This window comes from Vidua macroura, chromosome 16 (genome assembly GCF_024509145.1).
Source record: "Vidua macroura isolate BioBank_ID:100142 chromosome 16, ASM2450914v1, whole genome shotgun sequence".
Classification (NCBI taxonomy): domain Eukaryota; kingdom Metazoa; phylum Chordata; class Aves; order Passeriformes; family Viduidae; genus Vidua; species Vidua macroura.
Genome location: NC_071586.1, coordinates 10,708,740 through 10,731,873, shown reverse-complemented (window position 1 = coordinate 10,731,873; position 23,134 = coordinate 10,708,740). Strand labels below are relative to the sequence as shown.

Below are 23,134 nucleotides of genomic sequence, written 5' to 3'. Positions count from 1 at the left end.
GCAACTTATCACAATAGTTCCCCTTTTAATGTAAATCTGTCCTACTTGCCTGTCGAGGTGAAATGCTGCTATTTCTGCATTATGTCTCTCATAGTCTGAGAAGTAAAAAAAGTCAGGTGGGGTTTCTTGTTCTCTGGTTTGCCTGCAAAGGAAAACAAGGGAAGTGCTTTAATGAAGGGTTAGCATTCCTAAGGAGCAGCGCTCAGTGATCAACATGCTGTTCAGGAGTTCTGTATTGTTTGCTTAATGGAAGACCTTTAAATACCTCATTTGTGCATTATTTGCCATGCAACCTTCATTTTATCTTCTTTTTTGAGCTACTCTAACAAAAAATAGGAATTAAAGACTTGTGCAGGCAGTGTGCTGTCACAAAGCTGTTCCACTCAAAACTCTCGCTCTATTTAACAAGATCTGTTTTATCACTCTCAAACATTTCATTAGCGATAGCGGTGAAGACAATGTCATTTCATTAAATTATCATTAACTGTAATTATGAATTTTCCAAAAGTAATAACATTTTTCTTTCATCTTTGGCAGCCATGCAGCTCCCATCTAGAATATGCCTCTCCCTTTGTATTACTTAGAGCCAAAAGTGACATGTTTTTCTCATTTCAGAAGGAACGGGATCATTGCAGTTTGATGGCCACAACACTTGTCATGTTTCTAAGAACATTAACAAGACTGTGCTTGAGAGAGGATGCAGAATTTCTTGTTTCTTCAGTTTAAGAACCAATAAAAAAAGTCATTCTGATAGGAAGGCTGGAAATAAGAAGGCTAAAGCTTCCACACTACAGTACATGGAAAATACAAAGTTCTGTGTAAGAGAGGAGCAAATCTGTCTCATTTCAAGCACCTTCCAGACCTTTTGGATGGAGCACAGCTCAAGCTGCTGACCAGTGCAACATCTGGGTCCCACCTCTACCTGTTTTGAAGTCCTCAGAGGGAGATAAGCTCAGCAAAGCTGCCTGCAGAGCATCTGCAAGGGAGGACAGCTCTCCAGAAGAGGAAAACAAGGCTCTTTCTCATTCCCTGCTGCCACAGGTGGCCCAGCTGACAGCTCATGTGTCACTCGTGCTGCCTGCTGGCAATGAAAATACAGCTTCTGCACGGGGACCTTGGTGCATGAGAGGCTTTGGGATAGTGCTGGTGCAGAGCTCAAACCTCCTAATTTGAAGTCCTAATTTGGGGTTTGCTGGGACCTGAAGCTGTGTCTACCCACCACTGTGACTACCAGAGCTGCTGTCTGCCCACAAACCACCTGGGGCTCTCCAAGCTGCTGGAGAATCCAGATAAGTCCTGTGGTTTTTGGCTGTATGAAGACTTTGCTGTGCACCCAGCAGGGTTTGAAAGCCTGATATCCTTCTCAAACATTCCTTTTTATTATATTAACATCATGGCAAGGTATTCTATCTTGCCCAAAATGATAAACAACATCAAGGTATTTGTCTTGTGTCCAATAGAACTCAAGGTCAGAGTGACCTTAAACACCCCAGTGATGCTCTGGTAAAATGGCACTGACCACTGTCACAGCAGTGGTCATGGAGGTGGCCAGCACTTGACAGAAGTCCTGCTCAGGAGCTGCTGTGGCCACAGAGATCACAAGGACACAAGCTAAAAGCGAGCCTGGCATAAAATAAAAAATAGTATTTTGCTTTGTCGCTGTAAGAAATACAGAAGGGGAAGGAGCACACCCACAAAAAGGAATAGGGGAGAGCAGAACCTCACACAATGCACTAAGCAGTCAAGACAAGAGTTAGGAGCTGCAAGCTCATTGTGCATATTCCCTTAAAAAATGAAGGAATGAGCCCCGCATATTAATTCAAAGAAAAAAGATTAACCTATTTCTGCTGGCGATAAAATTACATATTTGTATGTAACTTTCCCTCCTCTCCAGATTTTAAAAGGGTTGATTTCTTCAACAAATCCTTACCTCAGAAACTTTACATACATCAAGCACGGTGGGTAAGGTGCAGAAAACATTACTAATTAGCTAATCAATGCCATCTGCTTTTTATCTCCTGGACACTTTAAAAAAAAACCACAGCTGCTCCTTTATGAGAAAATCTTGCTGCAGAAAATCAGACTGAACTGGGGGCTGGGTCTCAGCCTTGCAAGCACAGCCCTGCCCCAGTCCAGCCCCTGCTCCCTTTCACTGCTCCCTGTGCTCCCTGCCACCCCCGGCAATGGCTGTGCATATTTTTCATTTGGGAGTAAGGACAGCTGTCCTGCAGGCTCAGGCTTGTTTGTACACATTTTCCTGCTGTCATAATGTATTATTAAGTGGTTGCACACCCACCTAAGGAAATAATGAAATTGATTGCCCTAAAGCCTTCAAAAAGGGACACCAAATCCACAGTGCAATCTAGACAATGGAAATACCAGCTTTTTTTGAACCTGATAACACATCTTCAGTGCTTAAGGTGCTTCCCTCTACAAAAACCACTCTCCAGCCACTTTTCACATGGTCCATGCCCATGTCCAACACATGGTATCCATTTCTCTGCCTCTTGAAAACACCATGTTATTCAGAAAGCAAAGTGGAAGGAGGATTTACCAACTATCCAAGACACTTTATATTCCTTATATTCCTCTGCAGAGCTCTCCAGAACTAAGATGTAGCAGACCCAAACAGGAAACCCTCTCCTGAAACAACCTTGAAATATCCTTTATGCTGACTTACTCTAATCTTCTACGGATATAACAGAAACCTGGTTTCTTGGATCTAATATTAACTAGACTGGTTTTTACTCAAGCAGACATTTATTTTTAATTTGATGTCTGCAGCAGTACCTGAAGAGGTTCCTTGGGAATTCCCCAGCCAGAGCAAGCAGCCACACCACCAGCAAACACTAACACGTGTGTGGATTGCAGCCCAAGAAACACAACTGAACTTACAAAGCCACATGAGTCTGACACAGCTCTGAACCAATGCCATTAACAGACTGATATGAGAATGGCTTCAAGTGTCAAAGGGCACCTACATCATAATCTAGAATGCTTACTTTATGCAACTGCATTGACACATAATTTTATTTTTATTAAAAAATAATGCCTTTTTTTTAACTGTGCACAATCTAATCAAGTCTGTTTTTTTGCTAGTTCTAATGATCTATTCCGGTGTAAAAATATATAGAGGTGGAAGATCAAGCCGCTCTCAAGTCTTCAGCCCCTAAGTGACAGGCTAGGAAAGGGTAATGAACTCCCAGACCCTTCCAGGTCAAGTAAAACATCTTTGAAAACAACACTGGAACTGATCCACACCAATGCATGTTTTAAATCAGAATTGCATTTTAAAAGGGAAAAAAACCCGCCCCTACATACCAGTCAGTTTGATTTTGTTATCTGATGGTTATTGAAGGTTATTGTCTAATAAAATGACACATATAATGAGATACTTGTGCAAAGAGACCACCACAACTTCTGGGGGACAATGAATTGCAGTCTGAGCTCCTCAGTGCCAGCAGTGCCATCCCACCCTGAGCAGGGACAGGTTCTGCACAGGTTGCAGACAGTGGGAGAAGATTTCTGGCAGCAGCTCTTATTTTGCAAACAGTTGGAATCTGGTGATCCTCTCTTTGGAGAAGGATTTGGCAGATATTTATAACGGCAGGCTGGAAAGCTCTGGAGGAGAGACAGATGGAGGTCTGTTGATACTGCACACAGTTAAAAATTACACGGTGGCACCAGCCCAATTACAGCAGGAGGAAAAGACAAATCAGCACGGTAACACGTGTAGGGGAGAAGTAAGAACTGAGGGGAAATCAAAGCCCATGAAGATTTTCCCACCATGGCACAACTCAGAAAACACACAGGAAGCAAAGAATGATTTTAGACAGGGACATGTTCGTGTTGACACAAGACAAGATGCAACTGTGATCTGATCTGGTGGCTATAAAAGTGAGTCATGCTTACAAAACAGAAGAGAGAAAGCTGCTCTGATAAATGAACAGTCATGAATAAATCTGGTGAGTCAGCTCCTTTCTAGCTATGGCTGGGACCTGGTTTGGTGTTCAGTAGTATTTGGATAAATCAACATAATGGTTTGTGTTCAGAAATAGTTGCAAAGTCTCAAGCTTCTCTTCAATGTTTCTGTAATTTTTTTTTTCTTTTGTCAATTACTAGGTCCTCCAGCCTCAACATTAATAACTTCTGAGGAGTTTTCTTTTTGCTGTTCATGAACCGAATCACCACAGGGCAACTGAAGTCTCTGCAGACACTCTGGTATTTCAGAAATCAGTATTATAAAAACTAAACCTTTACCATGGAATTCTGTATTTAGTTTCCAGGATCACTAGCATACACCTGCCTAAACTACCAGGATCAACACCCACCAGGGCCATGCATTACTCGAAAGAATCCTGCTCAGTGCCAGACTTCCTCTGCTCTGGAGGGGTTCTATTATCTGTACAGCAGCCAGAAAGCTAAAAAATAGGGCAAAGAGCCCAAAGTGAGCTAAGTGTTATCCTGACAGACACATGCTGTCTCCCCATGCTGCAGTCCAAAGACATCTCTGAGACACCTCTTGTGTCAGACCCACGTCCCTGAACTGAGGAGAGGATGTGCTGCTGGCTGGAAAACAGCTCCTTTTAAACAGGCTACCCTCGTGTTCTGACACATAATCAGGGGAATCAGCCGCTGGGATTAGGGATGATTAGGGAGCACGACAAGGAGCTTTGCTGCAGCAGGGAGCAGGTTTAGTTGGGTCAGGCCATTTTGCAGACAGAGCCCCTGCCTGACCCAGCCAGAGGAATTGGGCAGCAGCAAACTCACTAAAAGATATAAAGCAGTGAGGCTTTGTAATTGCATTGGCAGGGACAGGACTAGCACTGATAAAAGCATCATTTGGCTATCGGAACAGATAACAGGAGATTAACTGGGTCCACCCACAGCTATAGGTTGCTATTCTTCTCCTTTGGAAAGCAGCTTTCCTCTCATGCTGAGGAGCATTTAAGGTGTTTAAATACCTGTCCTGAAGCCCAGTTGCAGGCTTAACAGCTCATACACAGTGTTACCTAAATGATAAAATATAGCTAATACCAGACTAAAAGGATAGTTACTGCAGGACTAAAAGGTGGCCACTCAGCAGTTTGCTGCCGTTTCAATGATTTTATGGCCTGGAATGGACTTGGGAAGTTTTTGCATTTGGAAGCTCCACAAGCAGCCCCTTTATCCAGCACACCACTGAAGCACAGATGCTCCATCAGTTCCAGAGAGCCTTTCTTCCAACACAGACAGGCATGAAATCTCCCAAGCCCCCACTGATCAATTTCTTCTTTGTACTAATAGGAAACTCAGACTGAAAGTCCAGTGTCTGCTTGCAAGATTTTCTCCCTCCCTCCCCTCCATGCAACGCTTATGTCAAATTGGATTGTGCAGCAGGGGGATCTAGAGTGCCCTGAGATCATCTAAAGCTTATTATTCTAAGTAAAGGAGGCAGCCCATGGGAAAAAAAAAAAAAAAGGTGTCTCTGAGGCAGCTGCAGTCCTTAGGAGGGTACTGAGATTTTGCATGCAGAGTTGTATCATCTGGGAGGGTTTTCAATGCACTTGGCACCAGTTAGAACAGGTGGGAAAAATGCCATTTAATTTTATAATACATTTTAATGGCTTAGTAAGTCCTTAGGACGAGAAATGATACGGTTAATGCAGCTACATCTACAGTAGCAGAGATATCTGGTGCCTATTTCTGACTCCTTATGGAGCCTTGGCAGCTGATGGCTCTGGCTTTATCAAAGCATTGTGCTACAAAGAGCACTCCCAGGGATGATAGGAGCTGTTTACAAGAGCAGAATATGGGCCAGAAAATGAGTGGCCAACGCAGGAATGCAAAGACATGCAATTTGAGTGGTACAGAAAGGATGTTTGGCCCATTTCACTGCTATCAACCAAATGACAATATGGGCCCCTGCAGAATATTCAGGCTTCTCCAGTTTAAGTAGCAGCTCTGCAGCTTGAAAAAATGAGAGAATATTTACTGTGGCAGAGAGACAGAAATTCACACAGGGATGTGATAGCAATAGGAATAATTAGCAAACTGCCAAAAGGATAAATACCCAGATCATGCTCTTGTGTGCCAGCCCCCAAGTGCTTTTCTCCTGAGCAGACGGAGAAAGCTTGACAACAGCACATGCTCAAGGACCAGTTAGCTTAATATAAACCATAAACTTATGCAGAGAATAACAATAAGCCTCTGAAAGCACATTTGTATATATAAATCTCTTGTTACCCAGCACAGAAGGACAGTGGGGGGAAGATGGAGAGAAAATCCACAGGGAAACAGTGTATTGGGGTGGGTTTTCTTTCTCTTTCCTGTGGAAGAGCAAAAGGAGGCTCAGGAGGTCACCTAGCCCATCCCCTGGCCCCAGGGTGAGATCAGCTAGAACTAAACCATTCTTGACAGACGTTGCTCTAATGTGATCTTCAAAATGTACTTTTGTGATCACACAGCTACAACCCTCTTGTCCTACTGTGCTGGCCTTCCTCCCCTGCTTATTTCCAGCCTTGCTCTTTCCCCTCATTCCAGGATCAAGGAAAAACCATCCTGGAAACACCTGCTGCAGCTGATGTGAGTGCCTTTCTGAGGGGGGATACATGTGACAAACACACCAGAACAACTGGCTCCCATTCCTGAAAAGAGCATCCCCAGGCCAAGAGCAGGGAATGAAGCCTTGACACTCTGAGATTGCAGATTCCTCAGCTCAGAAGCCCCTCCTTTACTAAGCACAATTAATTTATTTTTAACTCATTAAAAATCCAACCAACCCAGAGTCCTGGAAGCCTATTTTAGGCTTTGCAATTAAAACTAGCACTGTTCTTAGAAGACAAAGAAGCAACCTCTAATTCCTCTACACAGGTCAGGGCATTTGTGAAAAGGTTGTGAAGCAAGTCCCTTGCTAGGAGCAGCACCAGTGGAAGGTTCCTGCCATCCCGTGCACTAGGTGTCTACATACATATATATATATATACACATGTATATGTATATATATATAAAAGCAGATTTTCACCTGAGCAAACATTGAGTTACCACTCCTGCCTACACAAGCAGATATGATATGAAGGGATGAATAATCACAGCAAATAATATGATCCAAGAATATGAAAAATTCATTTTATTCTCCACTAAACTATAAAAATAATAATACACCCAGACATTTTCCTCTTTCTGGGGGCTTTTCCATTTCTTTTAGTGGTATTAATATCTTAAAATGCACCTTCTCCATACTGCTGGCTTTACTGACATTGTGCTGACAGTAAAGTCAAGACATAATCTCACCAATCATCATTTCATTGTCTACCAGCCCAGAAGAATAGCTCTTTTTTCATTCATTCTTTTGTGCTTTCAAATGCATAAGACATGAAGAGAATCTTTGATCAGCACAAAACACATAAGAGTTTGATCACCTGGGAAAATTTCCTTCAGCAATTCAGAATATCACTTCCAGCTCTGCCCAGTAAGTAGCTGACTGTCACCACGGGAAAAGCAAATGGAAAAAAAATCTATTAGTGTAAGCACATTTGTCAGGATGTGTTCCCCACCCGTGCTTTTTGGTGTGACAGCCACTGGTCCCCTTCCTGTCCCCTGGGAATGTGGCTGAGAGGATGGGGTGAGCTGGGTGCTGAGCTCAGCCTGGTCAGAGCTCAGATTCACAGGCTGGTGTGATTCTTATTCTTATTCTTTCATATTCTTATTTATTCTTATTCTTCTTGTTGTTATTATTTAGGAGGTGGCTGTAAAGAAAGCCACGTTAGTGAAATGATTTACAGAGCAGGTAAGCCCTACAAAACCAGAGAGGTGAGCTCCAGTGTTACCCAGCTCCAGATGGATGTACAGAGAGGCATTTAATGTATAATCCAGCACATACAGCAATATCTAACACTGCCTGCTGTGGTTTGGACATGATGTGACCAGACAAGTAGGATAATGCTTTGCAACATTTGCCTGTATTTCCCCTGCACCCTGCAATCACTAGTGAGGTGCTTTTTTGCCTTTCTTTAAGGAATCTTTAAATTTAAAAGGCAGGCATAGTGTTGGGAAGCACACAAAGTTAAAAAACATTTGAGGTAAGATGAGTTTTTCCAGCATTATGGGGCTGATCTCAGTTATTATGGAAAAGCAGCCCCTCCTGGATGCTGGGGTAAGGGAAATAAAGTTGCTTTTCACAACCACTGCAGGCTGCTTCTGCTGTAAGCATTGACCTGCACAGCTGCTTTATGGCCAGCAGTGGGGACTGAAGGGTGTATTTCCAAAATCAGAAGCTCAGGTTCAGACAAGGCTCCCTCTGCCCAGGGAGCTCAGCAGGAGGGTTACAATCCATACTGGAGAGCATTGCACACGAGGCAGCACACACCCTCAGAAATTACAGGGCTTCAAAGGTGGGACTTGCTGCAAACTCATCTTTGTCTCCCTCCTTGAGATGCTGGTGGGAAGAAGGAATGTAGAGAGCAGATGAACACTGATGCCACAGTGGCTAAGTGGCAGTGCTCGTTGGTAGAAATGTTTTTCCATCATCCAGAACAAGCAGGGCTTGCACAGAAAAACAAATGAGTCACGGTATGAAAGGAAAGGCAAGCTCTGGGAAGCTCCTGTCACTAATTTACTCTGCAGATAAAACAAAATTCTTGACCCAGAAATAAGGTTTGGTTCATCCTGGAGGTAGAAACCTGACTTGACATACAAGAATTGAAAGATTAAAAGGTACTTGACAGCACAACAGAAGAGTTCCCAGTGCCAATGTTAACGTGGTCAATGCTGTTGTCACAGTAGGGAGAAAAAAGCCTCACAGCAATTAAAAAAGCAGGAGATGTCATTAATGAGGTGTTGCAGTGATATTTTGTGTCTTTTTAAAGACATCTTCATTAAGAAATTCTATCACCATGAATATTTTCTGTCCCTGCATGGCTTAGATTCCTTTGTGCTCTTAAGCAAGTGGTGTGAGCATGTTTGCCGTGCCAAGCCCATGATATCTGTCATCTTTCCCCTTGTTTTATCCCTTTGAGGCTCCACTGTACATTGTCTGCTCGCCACAAATTGCAAGCATGAAAAATGATACAGCTGCAAAAACTATTTTTGAAAAACTGTCAAGAGCAAACAGAGCTCCATGTGAGCCCAGTTACCTGCAGCCTCCCTTCAGGAAAAAGACTGCAGAGTATTTTCTACAGAGCTTTTTCAAAGTGGACCTCAGACCACTTCTAGAGGTCTGAGAGCACAGGAGGGAAAAATATGTGTAAAATGAGAAGTCTGAAGCATTTCTTCAGCCCTGAGAATGTTATTTAATATGTCTGGGGTCATTAAGGGTAGGGATTTAATGGAACAATAACATTAAACATATTAGAGGCATAGCAGAGCTCAAATTTCTTTGAGCTTTTTGGATTTTTTTCTTCTCACTGTACGTGATGTATGTGCCCATTGAAATTCCTGGGTTCACAATAGGTTTATAGGTTGGAAAAAGTAATTACTGTGACTCTGATGTAGTGATACATAATTTCTTCCTTTTTATTCATAAGTTTCCTTGCTAACATTGTGAGAACCACGAATTCTAGTGAGTTTGTCCTCAAAATCTCCCAGGAAGCAGGAAAATATTAGCCCTGTTTTTCAGCAAAAAGCTGCAAAAACATGGAGCTATTAAGGATTCAGCTCTGCCCTGAGCGAAGCGCTCGAGCCTCATTAAGCACATGCTTAACTTTGGGCACACATATAGCCAGTGAACTATGTGTGTCCTTGACAGTCAAGCACAGACTTAATCCTTCCTCCGAGCTGTTTTGTGCTCAGCACTTTGCAGGAAGGAGCCCGTGATCAGCACCAGATCCCTGCAGCAGCTCTGGCCACTCAGCCTGGCCACTGCCAGACTCACAACTGCTCCTTCTCCTTCTTCTTTCCACCCATGACAACAACTCCTTTGGGAAAAAAAAAATCATTTTCCAAAAAGCATTCTGCCAAAAGCACAAATCAGTTTGGCCATGGGCTTTGGTAGGTCCCAAATGTCACCTTTCAGGCTGACCCTGAGGCCTGCAAGACTCCTTGTAAGTGAAATGAGGCTCAAATCCTGCCTTTCAGTGTGTCTCCTGCCCCACACAGGCAAATACAAAGAGATCTAGAAAGGCTCAGACAACTTTTGTGAGCTCTTGTGCTCCTGAAATGCCTTTTGAGCTGTGCCAGGTGGAGGAATGTGCTGAGGGGCCACAGGGCAGTACAAAACACAATGTACAGACCCAATGTTCTCCTCTCCAGGACAAAATTAGTCTGAACTTTGTATTGACACCTCTAGAAGCACCACAGTGTTTGCACTCTCTATTCAGCATATTTGGACCATGCTGTCTCTTCCAATTTGTAGGGGGAAGTTTGAATTTCTGCACCCTGTGCCTCCCTCTCTCATTCATGAAGTGTTACAGTTGTTAAAATCATGTAACAGGAATAAAACTTATGGCTCAGAAGAATAAATAAAAGGATGCTCAGGCTCCAGCTATAAAAGTGAAAAATCCTTTGAGATTTCAGTGTTTTGTGTCATGGCTGTCCTCTATATCTGATTTGTATAGGAGAGCTGTGCTGTCCCAAGGACCCAAAAGCAGTAACCAGAACCAGTAACTAAGATCATGCTCCCTCCTCCCATCCCACCTGCCCATGCAGAAGTTCAAACACTTTTGGCTTTATATTTCCAGTTTACCATTCAAGAGCTGCTGGAAACTGCAGTGCACTGAGTGCCCAAGACTTCGGACAAATAACTACCATCAAAATCATTAATGGGACAGAGCCTACACAGTGTGTGGACCAATATTTTAAGAGCATGAAATTCTATTTGTAGAGCTGCTTTACCAGCTATGCATATCAAAATTTCAGTACAAAATGAGGAATAGGGGATCAGAGCATCTTGTGCAACCTCCTCCTGCAAACCCCAGACCTTCTGAGTGGCAGCAGACAGCTCAGCCCCAGCCCCCATGCATCATTTCCCCTGAGAATGCCCCAGAGAGGGGCCAGAGGATGCACTGGTGCCCCATCCTTCTGCCCATCAGAGGGGACTTTCACCCAGACAACCACAAGTTTTGCTTTTCAAGCTTGCTTCAATCACAGATCCTGAGACTCTTCCATAATTCTGCCACTGAGGACAGCAGGCATGTGGTTCCTGTGAGATAATTGCTCCCCAGGACTGATTCCAATTCCTCGGAGGTGTGATTTCCCAGTAAAGCACACACACCCCTGAACTCGCCTTCCTGCTGCTGTTAACATTCCTTAACTTGTGGCAAAGGGTGATGTGCCTCTCTGAGCTGGAAAGGAGGTGTAATTGCCTGCCTCAGACTGCTTCATGGTTACAAAAGAAAAGGGAACTGCTTTGATATGGTGTGGTTATTTCATTGCTCTAATAAAGCAAACTATGCAACCTCTCTGTTTCCTCGTTTATTTTATTTTAACTCCTGCCTCATTACCACTTCTGCCAGCAAACACAATCTCTGTGAAGAGTGCCCAACTTATTCTTTGCCCTAAGCTGGTTCTGCAGTTCATGGGTAACCCTTCATTTTCTCATGTGTTCTCTTCCCAACCAGAATTTTGCCTAGACAAGGAATATGGAGCAGCACTTTGCTGCTGGCCATCCCCCAGCTGAGTTCTGGCACTGGCCCCATCCCATTGCAAAGCCCTGCAGGTGATCAGGCTGGTTTCCCCTCACCCACACATCTCCCACCTGGATTGTTTCCATCTGCAGAGGGTTCCATGTTTGGGAATGTGCTGATACCACCACTCTGAGCATTTCTCAGGGAGTTACTTACTGCCTGCAGGCTGCCAAGGTGACTTACAAGTGCAAATACTCCTGGGTGCTCCTAAACCTCTCAACAACTTGGGAACAGCATTCATTCCTCAGCCTCAGTCAGAGGATGCCTTAATTTTCAAGTAGAATGCAGCCCTGGATCATCTTGGTTTTAACCTAAATGTTTCACTTCCTGGCTAAATTTGAGTTAGTTAACTCTATCTTTCTCAGCCTTGGTTGTTCATTTATTGCATGAGGAAGAGAGTACTAGGTTGGAAGCTTTTTTAGTAGCCTTTTCACAAAATAATCGTGCTGTTTTACAAACCTATAAAAAAAACCCCTTTCCTTTCTCTCTAAACTTCTCCTTTTCCAGGCTGGAAACCTTCCCTGCTAATCCACACTTTATATTAAGGGCACCACATGAGTCACACATTACACTGGAAATTGCACATCAGGGTCCTTTAAGCTTACAACCGTCTGCATGAAGGGTGGGTTCATGCTCTGCAGCCCACAGGGAGTCACTGGGTTATTCCCAGGGGAAAATCAAGCTATATTAGCATCTCTTCCCTCTTCTCCACCTCCACTGAGAAGGAGGATTTTAACCTCCTGGCCTCCATGTGGGCCCTGCTGCCTGGGGAGCTGCAAATATAGTCCCTGCTTGCCACAGAGCATCATTCCTCTCCTCCTTTTATCCCAGTTATAGACACAGCATTTTAGGGAAAAAATGGAGGTGCAGCTTTGGAGGAGAATCACTTAAAATGACAGTGGATGCAGGATTTCAAAAGGGCTCAGTATTGGCCTAAACTGCTTCTCTTCTATAAATAAAAAATAGACCTACTGAAATCTCTGAAAAATATTCCATATGAAAAGATAAAGAGCAAAAGGATGTTAGGGGAAGATCTCCGTGGCACTGCAAGGGAGGGAAGGCTGTGGCTGGCTTGGCTGCTCAGGGCAATCACTGTTTTATATAAACATCTCCCATCAAGTGCAATCATTCGGTGAACTCCCATGCTCGAGGTGCAGACCAATATTCACGCTTGGTGGGTTACAAAAACGCACCCACTCAGAGCTGGAGTGGAGATAAAGAAAGGGATCTGTGTGTGTGTGTGCAGGCAGACACAGGGAACTCTTCCCTCTGGCTGTGCTGAGCCAGTGGTCAATGTGAAACAGGTGTGCTCCCCTGCCCCACTCTTAGACATTCATTTCAGCTGATTTAAAATTTAAAGTCTATCTACACTGAGGATGTTTGGTAAGGTAAGGGGAGATTTCAATAAAGTGTGAGAGCGTTTATAAAAAAAAGCAGAGCTCAGAAAAAACAACATGTGAAAAAAAGAGGCAAGAGTAGAGGACAAGAGAGGGGAGGAAAATCATGCAAAAGATGTGCAGTAAAAGCTTTAGTGAAATGATATTGTTGCCAGATTTTTTTCTTTTTTTATGGAGCTGATTTATGACATGCAGCTGCTTTTCTCTAACAGTGAATGTCTGGTTACCTCTCCTTGGATTTTTAACTGTGTTTAAATGTCTACAAAATGTGAAGCTTATCTACTGTATGTACAGTGTGATAGCTGTGTGTGTGCACAGCCCACAGCAGTTTGGTTTCAAAGACAGAATGAGGTCTTTCCCAAAGCCAAGGACACTTGTATTTCAGTTTTCCTACTGTGTGGATAAGTAAATGGCAGAGCAAAGCGATTGTGTGCTTTTACCATTGGACTTCATTGTCCCATTCCTGCAGCACTTACTGTTTTTCCTCTGGGTTTGATCCAACTTTCCTTCTACTCAGTGAAAGGTTTCCCATGAGTTCAAGGTGAACTAGATCAGGAAAGACAGAGCCAGTTCATAAACTGGGACCTGACCTGCATGTACTCAAATGTAAAGGGCAGAGAATTCATGGGAAAAGCTCTCCCTTGACTCCAGAGAACTGTGGAACAGATGCAGACTCAAGCAAATAATAAATGAACCACCTGTGACAGCAAACACCCTATTCTCATCCGCGCCTGGATGAGGGGGACAGGAGACATAACCTCTGGTTTTAGCATTTAGTTTGAATACACCCATGATATCCTCCACAGCTCTTGCCAATATCAAGCGGATAATGCCGGATTAAGCAAGAGCAGGACCTGAAGAATCTTAAATTAATATTGGAATTTCAACTCTGTCTAGAGCACACTGGGTGTGTGACACTTTCAGGACCTGAGATCTCAGATAGCAAAGAATACACAAGCCATCTTTTTGTGTTTTATTACAGGTCCCTCCTTAAGCAATCTCCAATAGGCTGCTATTACCAAATGCCTGAATAAATTCCAATAAAGTTGAGTGAAGATCTTCATTTTATCACAAATATTGGCAAGAATTAAACCTGGGGGTTTTTTTCTTTTTTTTTTTTTTCCTGTGCACTGTTTTCCATGCAGCTCACAGGCAGTGATTGTATTGACAGAACTGCTCAACATCAATATGAATGTCAGAGAAGTATTACAGGATTAGTTACAGCCAGCCAGAGCACCTCTGGACTGAATCAGCTCATTGGTTCAAACAGGTGGAAGAGGAAACCAAAAACAAAGTGGGTTCCTTGCTCACCTCCAGGAAAACGATGAAAATGACTCAAAGGGGCAAAAAAGATTAGATTTGACATTTCACTTTTTATATATACACACATCTTTTTAGCCACCTCTTTAAAATATTATCTCTACCCTTTGATTTCCATATGCTGGTTCTACAATGTCACACCGTCACGTTCTCCAAATTAGGGATTTCACCTTCATACCTACAGTGCAGTCTAAGAGCATGGCACAAGGTGTCCCAGGAATGTCAGGGAATCACCTCCTGCTCCCACCACCCAGCTCTGGCAGGGGCAGAGGCCAGAGCAGTGGGGACAGTGAAAACAAAATAACCCAAAACCCCACTGTTTTCATAAAATCCTGTAAGAATTAAACACTCAGTTGTTCTTAATCCTTTTCACCCAGAGGAGAAAATAAGAGGACGAGTGAAGTCAAGTATTTTAGGGCGTATTTCCAGCTACACCTTTTCTTCCCAGAACATGCAATAAGTCTTTAAATGACATCCTAAATCTGATTGCCTTTGTAGCAGACCAGTAAGCCCCGTGGACAAATAGCAGATCTATTTTTGACATGACCTTAATAGTTAAATCCTGCCATTAGGTCCATGCACACAGTTCCCAGGGACATAGCAAGACTTCCCCTTCATCTTGCACTGCTGGTTTTGCTAATGATTAATATTCACTTCTGTAAGCTTAATGAAGACATTGTTTCCACTTATCTACAGGTCAGATGGCAACTGCAAAGCAACTTAGCTGTTAGATGGCTGTGGATTCCCTGCTGATATGTCAGATTATTTATGCACAATGTGCATTTTTAATAGATGACCATATTAAATTATATGCTTCTGCCTTATTATTTCATGATTTTTAATGGTTTTCAATTCCTTTTCTTTGTAAGAAAGAAGGAACAATGACTCATGCTAATGAAGTACCTGTGTACCACATCTGCATCTTTAAAATTTTTCTTTCTAGGGGCGTATCAAAGACCATTAGCTTGAAATTGTTGATTTTTATCATGAAAATAAAGATGAGAAATAAGATTCAGGCCATTTTCTTTTTCCAAAGACAGTGAGATTTTTCTTCTTTCTGAACTATTCTGAGAGATCCAGCCAAAACTTTTCACAGCAAGCCTTGTGCCCAGCTGAATTCCCTCCTGCACAAAGCTCCAGTTCCACCCAACTCCAGCTCTGAAAAGTGATCTTCTCCAACACCACCGGGCACACACATGCACTCCACGCGGGCACCACCTCACAGGGATGGGAAAACCTGTCCTGGGGTGCCAAAGAACAGTCATGGTCCACCTCCAGAGCAGAGCATGTGGTTCAACCAGGCAGAGCCCAGAGCTGGGAGGGAAGGAGGAAAGGCACAAAGACCCACAAAGCTGCTTTGTTTAGTTGAAATCTCTTTCTGAGCTGCGACTCCTTGACCTGCAATCACACAGGCAGCCCCTGGCATGTGGCAGTCAGCTTCTCCTCTGGTACACGGAGTGTGGGGACACTGAGGTTTGAAATGAGATCCAGAGAGAAAGGTCTGTCAATTGCAGGAGAATTTTCTCACTTCTTTATAAATGTGACTACTACTGTAACGTTATTGAACTAAAAATAACCAAGCCAGTTCTAGCTCCAAATGTGATCAGCCCATAAATAGTGGGATAAACTCTTTCCAGGCACATCATGTACTTGATTTCCATTTGCAACACGTACTAAAGCTCTGCTTATGCATAAGTAATGCCCACGATTGGGAGATGGCAAATTTTCCTTTTTCTAACACACAAACCACCCTCACCTTAGTGAGCAGAGACATGATGCTGCTTTCACACACCGAGTGATCTTTGCTCTCTGAGCACTGTAGGAGCCACGGCTGGTTTTGGAGAGGGGAGATTTTAACACCGGAATTGCAGATTTCAAAAAGCAACATATGCTCACAGACAAAAGCAAGGCTGTGAGGAATTTATGGGGACCTTACATTTCCAGAACTGCTTAAAAGAAGTTCCATTTTCACCACCCTCATCAACTGTGTGTGTTTGGGGTGGCAGGGGAGGCTCCAGAGCTCTTCATTTCCCTTCACCTTATTTTGCACTTCCAAGTCCTAACCTTGGGTTACAAATTCAGAGCCACTTTGATGGATCACAGTTTGGCTGCCTTGATGTTAAGTTAAACAACAGTCTCATTCCACACTATAATTACTGCAAACAATTTCATTGTCTAAGGGGTGCTTTGCAAGGTTATGCATTAGCTAATGCTTCTTCTGTCACTGTTCATCACATGAATATTCCCTTTACCTGCTGTGTCTGTGTGTGCCTGAAAGAACTGTGGCATTTTTAATGGCATAATTTCCTGGGATGAACTGAAAATCAGCACAGCATGGCCTGCATTATTTATATGCTGAGTCCTCCAAATGGCAAGGAAAATACTCTAGATTTCCTGGAAATAAATATATTCATTATCCTGAAGCCTTGTGCACAGTAGACTTTCTGTCACTGAAAGAATTTAATTACTACCTGAAAAGCATCTTTATTTTGCTAGATTTGTAACAAAAATAGAATGTCTAGACACATTATAATTCAAAGACAAAAGACTCCTTACCCACCCAAAAATACCCCATGTTGATAAATGTTGAAACATGCCCTACTGTTGCTGCTAATCAGTAGAAAGTTCTTAGCATTTTTACAGCATGAGATAAATTGTAGATTGAGCCAACTGGGAATACTAATGACAGAAGCCATAAAATATTTTGTAACATCAATTATGACTAAAGGAAAAGGACTTGCACCATAGATCAGCAGAATATTTTGCAGCCGTGCTTCATTTAAGACTATGATTTCTGAACATGATTTGGGAGTTGATTTGCTAAGAAGAATGTTCAGGAATATATAATTGGCAGCTCTGCAACTGTGGTGCTTCTGCAATTCAGCTGTAGCTGCAGAATTACCTTCGATGGGAGGCTGCAGGTCTGTGGAACCTGACAGATCACCAGTTGTTCAAATCATACAGGATTCAATAATAAATTATCTGATTTCAGTTAGAGCCTTAAAATGGTTATGTTACATTCAATCCTAAACTAAAAAGTGATCTGAGAACTAAAAAAGCACTTTTCCTAAAACTCAGATTTGTTTTCACATGTTCCTTATTGTTATGCTCAGATTACATCCCTGACCATGCTCCACAGTCAGATTCCAAGGCAATGCCAATTCCTGCCTTTTGACATGCAGGTCTTTTCAGAGGAGGCCACTATTTTCTGCTGTACACTCTGTCACATATTTCAAAACAGCATTGTAACTTCACCAGCTTGTGTTTAAAAACCTGCTCATAAGGATCCTTCCATCCTGATGGAATTGCCATTTTAAAACCAGAGATCATAACCAGAGAAATAAATTGAAATGGGGACTGTGACAAGGAGAAAAGATGCATAGCAAAAAGGAAAAGCCAGGCTCATATTTTCTTCCTCTCCTTGTCACAAAAATTATTTCCTTGCCCCCAAATAAACCAACCAGTAGACTCTGAACCAACAAATTTAAAAACAGCTGTCCTCCTCCTGCTGCAGAATGAATTCCCAATAGTTACACACCACAGGAAAATAACTTCCCACCCAGATACCACTTGTATTCCTCACATCAGCCTTGCTGCAGCTCCACATTAAAGACAGACAATATTTGGTCACAAGGAGGTTAAATTAAATCTTTCCTCAATACAGAGGAGTTATCCACGTTCATCCTACAGTGTTCCAGCCAAATAATGTTTTGCTAATGATGTCTGCAGTTAGATGACAAATCAGGCTATTTAAATTGCCTCGGCACATCCATCCTTTACAGGCAGGGTATCCAGGTAACCATCCTAGCACGGCTTCAAGGTGGGAGGGAGAAAGCAAGAGCTAATTTCTTCAGCTAGGTGGAAAATTAATCCTGAAGAGATCTGTCTGGTTTGTTATGGTCAATTTAAAGGGAAAACACTTTAAAAGTAATTGTTTAAGAAGTATTTTTAAGATAGGCAGTTAGGCAAGAAAGGACAAAATTACCGTCTTTCAAAAATACAATAATGGCTAGTTTTGTTTCTGAAAATAGTTAAAAATATTTAAAGGCCCTCAATAGGAAGCTTCAAATGCCAGGAAAATATCAGGGAGGAATGTCAGATGCTGAAACCAAACACCTTTTTCTAAACGTAATGCTAAATAAAATATAATATACTGGATTGTCTTGTCTTGTTTTCCCTGAAACAAGCTCAGCAATATTTTCCATACCTGGTCAAGGAAATGTTATTTCTGTATTAGATGCTGCTGTGGCCCCACTTGAGCCATGTCTGTTGATGTCCTTTGAGAAGGTTTAGCCCATCAGTGATTTGCTTGGGATGGACATGGGGGATATGGCAAATTTTTGTGCCCTGGCCTGGGCTGAGGCTTGTTCGGGGTCTCGGCCTCCACTGTGGTCTCCAGTCTGGGTGCCCTGGATATCACTGGACATCCTAAATATTTTAGGGAGGGGAAGGGGACTCCTCCAGCTGATTCACACACAGAAATGCTGGGATGAGTCGAGAGAGCAGATTTTATCTCTTCTGCAGGCCAGGAGGGCCACAGCATTTGACCCCACACTCAAGAAAGGGGTGGGACAGGGAAAGGACCCTCAGGCTGCCCCATCCCTGGGGGGCTCAGCCGTGGATTCTGCCCTGGCACCTGCCAGCTGGGCAGGATTTGCCATCTGCCAAGCCAAGGAACCACTCACACCCTGATGCTGCTCCTCTCCTGATGCAGACCAGATTTTAAGTGTTCACTAAATCTATTAAACAGGAAAATACAAACAACTTCTGATATCCCTTCCTTGAAAACTATTTTGGAAAATATGACTCATTTACTTCTCTTCTAAACAGGAGAAGTAATATTTTCCAGCACTCCCTGAGGATGCATTTAACTAGAAGCTAAGCCAGATGTAGAAATGTCTGCAAAGGTTTTCATTCCTTTCATTAAAAAAAAAAAAAATAAAAGAGAGGAAAAAAAAAGAAAGGAAAACTGTAAAAGAAGAGTCAATGTATTATTGGGTTTTAAAGCACTGTTGGTCTTTTGATTACCCTTAAAATCAGATCAGATCACAAAGAAAACACAGCATTTCACCAGCTAGAGAAGGTCACATTGCAAAAGGATGCAGGTGGTCTCATTTTTTAACAGTGAATGCTATAGAAGCACAAATCTTCCATCCACCAAGCGGCCTCTCCTGGCTTGGCAATTGCCATATAATATCTGATGAACTCTGATGTCTCACTGCTCAAGGATAAAATCCCAGCAGGCAGGGGCTGTAGGAACTGCTACACAGTCAGAAAGGGAAAATCTTATATTATTCCAGCAACCACTTATTTTATTCACCAGAATTAAAACCTCTTCACAGACAAAAATCGGGATTTTTTTTTCATCCCATAAAGCAATTTTAGATTTCTATAGAGTCATTCAAAAGCAATTAAAATCCTGCTCTTGTTGATGGATTTGTATTCCTTGCTTGCAGTGATGTCAGGCTTTGAAATTCAGGGCTGTTGAGTGTAATTCTTTGGGGCTTTGGAGTCACTGCTGAGTGCCAGAAAATACATTCCTCAAGTTCACAGATATTAAATAGCTTTGGTAACACCAAAATAGTTTCAATACATGTAGCTTTTAAATCTAGAAGACATTGCAATAAAGAATTGGTGCAATACCAGGCAATTCAATACATTTTTTAGGAGAAGGGAAAGATGAGAGAATCCAATAACATAATAAGAGTACAATTAGCTAAGAGGGATCAGGGAGCTTTTCCAAACTGTCCTACTGCAAGAGTGACAGGCTTACATTGCCAGGGAAAATTATATTAAAAAAAAAAAATCCTTCAAAAACAAGCAAGTAAACAACACAAACCCAGGATCTGCATTAAAATTATTCATAGTCCTCATCCATTGAAAGGTCTGTGTTATTTAGACCAGACAGTGAGCCTCCAACACCACTGTTTGCTTTGGCATCGTGTTGTATAACAAAGGAAATTGTTGTTAAAAATGCGATTCAGATGTCACCAACAGGAGGCCGTTCCCAATTGCAGAGACACAAAATGGCAGGATTGATACTGCTGGGCCTGGAACTGAGGGATGAGCACTGATTTACAACCCCGAATAAAAGGAGCCAGCCACGCCGAGAATAACAGGGGTCTGGGCACCTCCTGCAGTCCAGGTACCATTCTGATCACTGAGGAGGTCTCTCTCCTGCCAAAGGATGCAGCAGAGAACAGCTAAAGTGTAGGGTCAACAATATTGGGCACAGGACCTTGCCAGAATATCAGCACTGCACGATCAGTGATTATGATTATTGGCTTATCAGCATCACTGATGTCTTGCTGAGACTGGCATCACCCCAAGAATCTGGTGTTTGTGGGCAAACAGGGCAATTTCTGCCCTTAGGCCACATTTAGAGTACAGAATTGCTGCATTGTTGCTCCTTGAAAGGCAAATGCAGACAAAATTAGTGAAATAAAGCTCTAATCATGCTGCTGCCTGACAGGGACATTGTTAGTGGTCACTAGGCAGAACTGGCACAAGATATGGGCTGGCTCAAGATGATGAGAGCAAAATAAAGTCTTCAAGGACAGCAGCAAAGCCCAGCTGAAGTCAGCAGGAGAAGAACTGTCCCTTGTGCTGCTGTTCTGGGGGCAGCTCGGCCCTTCAGCACAGTCTGGGGTTGGAGAGCCGTGGGGAGGGCGGGAATCACGACAGAGTGAACAAGGAGAGGCAGGACTGGCTTCCTGTCCTAATTTTGGGCTTATGTAGCACAACCTGGGACATGTGGAACCTGTGTTATATCAGGGACAGATCCTTTATCCTCCACAGCATCACACCCTACACAGCAGGGAACAAGGGGAGTCTGAAAGGCAACAACCAATTCTTCAATTTGTTTTTTTTTTCCATTTTCTTCCTCCTCTAAACGCTGAGTAATAGATACAAATAGTTGCTCTCCTGCAAAACTTGTTTGAACTGTGGCTGTCAGGAAATGAAGGCAGTTGATGGGGGCCTGTAAAAGGCTGTTCATTAGTCCTGCCTTCTTTATGAGCTTCTTCAGTCCCAAAGCCAGATGGGTGTGGGAATGCAGCAGAACAGGGGACTCCAGTGTTCAAAGAAATGACAGGATCCAGCCCTGCGAGGAATTCCTCCCCCATCCCTTCAGATTATGGGGTTAATTAATAACAGTTAATTAATGATGTGTCAATCATCATGCAGTGCATGCCTGTGTGAGGAGAGCTGCCCCTCAGGGTGATGAGCATTAAGGCCTTCCCCGGAAAAGTCCTTGTGACAATTTCTGAAGCCTCGAAGAGGATGTTTTAATCCCTTTATCTCAGGATTCACTTCTCACAGGAAACCACCTAGCAGAGGTAGTTAAAAAATAATTGCTATGCTGTTGCCTTCAAGGTGAGTCTCTGGAGGACACAGGATGGTGGCAGGTGCCAGCTGTCCCCAGATGGAAGCTCAGGCTGAAAGCATCTCAGAAACTGCCTTGTCCTCGGTGATGGAGTAGCAGGAGCCCAGGGCAGAATGTGGGGGCATCCTCTCTGCTGTGAAACACCCCGTGCCCATGCCAGACACCCCCTGTGCCTGCTCTTCCCAGGGTAACTTCAGGAGGGACAGGCATTTGGACAGGAGCACCGAGGAGCTCAGCTCCCATTCCCCTCTGCCAGCTGAGCATCCCAGGCTCTTGGCTGCCAGGACAGCCAGCCCATCTGCTCACGTGGCACGCTGCCCGCTCACAAGTTGTCAGACAATTTCACGGGTGCCAAAAGAACCTGGACTTGAATAGGTGGCCTGGATATGCTGCAGAATCCATCTCCCCTCACTGACTGCTAACAGAGCAGGACCTGTCTGTGCTCGCAGCGCCGGGGCCGCGGCCTCGCTCCGCACTGGCACTGCCCTCCACGCTGCAGCAGGAAAGCTTTGCCATGCTCCAGGCAAAGCATCAGTGCCCTGAGTGCTACTGGAGCACAGAAAAACCATCTTCTGTCCCAAAATACCCAGAGTAGGCCAAGATAACTTCAAGGCACCATGATAGCACTGGGCACAAAAGCCTGACTCTTGGAAGGGAAGAACAAGCGGAGCAGAAACCCCCACGGCTCCCCACGGGCTGTGACAAGTAGGTCAGGCAGAGCATAAAAGGGCAAGGTTTGGGCTAAAATCCCAGTTACCCAGCTCCTGTACCTGAGAGGCTGCACAAAAATTGGAGCTGGCTCTGGGAATAGGAAAATTGGGCAATGGCAAAAGCAGACTCAGCCCTCCTGGTGGCACTGGGTCAAGCTGCTGTCCCCACCTTTTCCAGGGCTGGCACAAACGCTTCTTGCTGCACCCCATCCTTCTACTGCCAACAGCCCCTAGCCCCACATTTCAGTCCTATGGAGAAAACCAGGATTTTGCTGTCAATTGTCTGCCATTGTCAGCCCAGAAGGCAGAGCTGGCTCAGAACCACAGCACTGCTCTCCCTCCTCTTGGCTGGGGCTCACTCAGGGCCTTGACACAAAACCTGGGTTTCCAACATGAAAGCCTGAAAAATCTCTGGGTTTTATGCCCTGAGAATCAGATTTTCTGCCTAATAAACCCTCTAAAGAATCAGATGAAAAAGAGGTTTGTTTGAAAATTTTGGCTGGGTTATCTTAAAGCGGTGATTCAAATAGGCACAGAATACAGGAAAACACAAATATACTGGGTCAAAATTCCCTTTTAGTGTATCATGACATAGACTCAAACTAAATACAAGTCAGTCATACTGGAAACCAAAGAAAATTATACCAATTATTGCCAGATTTCCCATTAAACCTACAGATTTATTTAACATCTCCATTTCTTTTGCTGCTTGCTGCCAGCTAA

General features: G+C 43.4%; 1 protein-coding gene across 3 annotated transcripts in view; it reads right to left on the bottom strand.

Moving 5' to 3' along the window:
* Positions 1 to 23,134, bottom strand: part of FAM20C (FAM20C golgi associated secretory pathway kinase) — a 57,239-nt gene that overhangs the window by 13,171 nt on the left and 20,934 nt on the right. For 2 of the 3 annotated variants that reach the window (XM_053992408.1, XM_053992409.1), the window contains one exon: positions 50 to 166. In XM_053992408.1, the coding sequence (XP_053848383.1) occupies positions 50 to 166 (117 nt within the window). The remainder of the gene's footprint in view (positions 1 to 49; positions 167 to 23,134) is intronic. The other variant, XM_053992410.1, reaches the window with a different exon arrangement.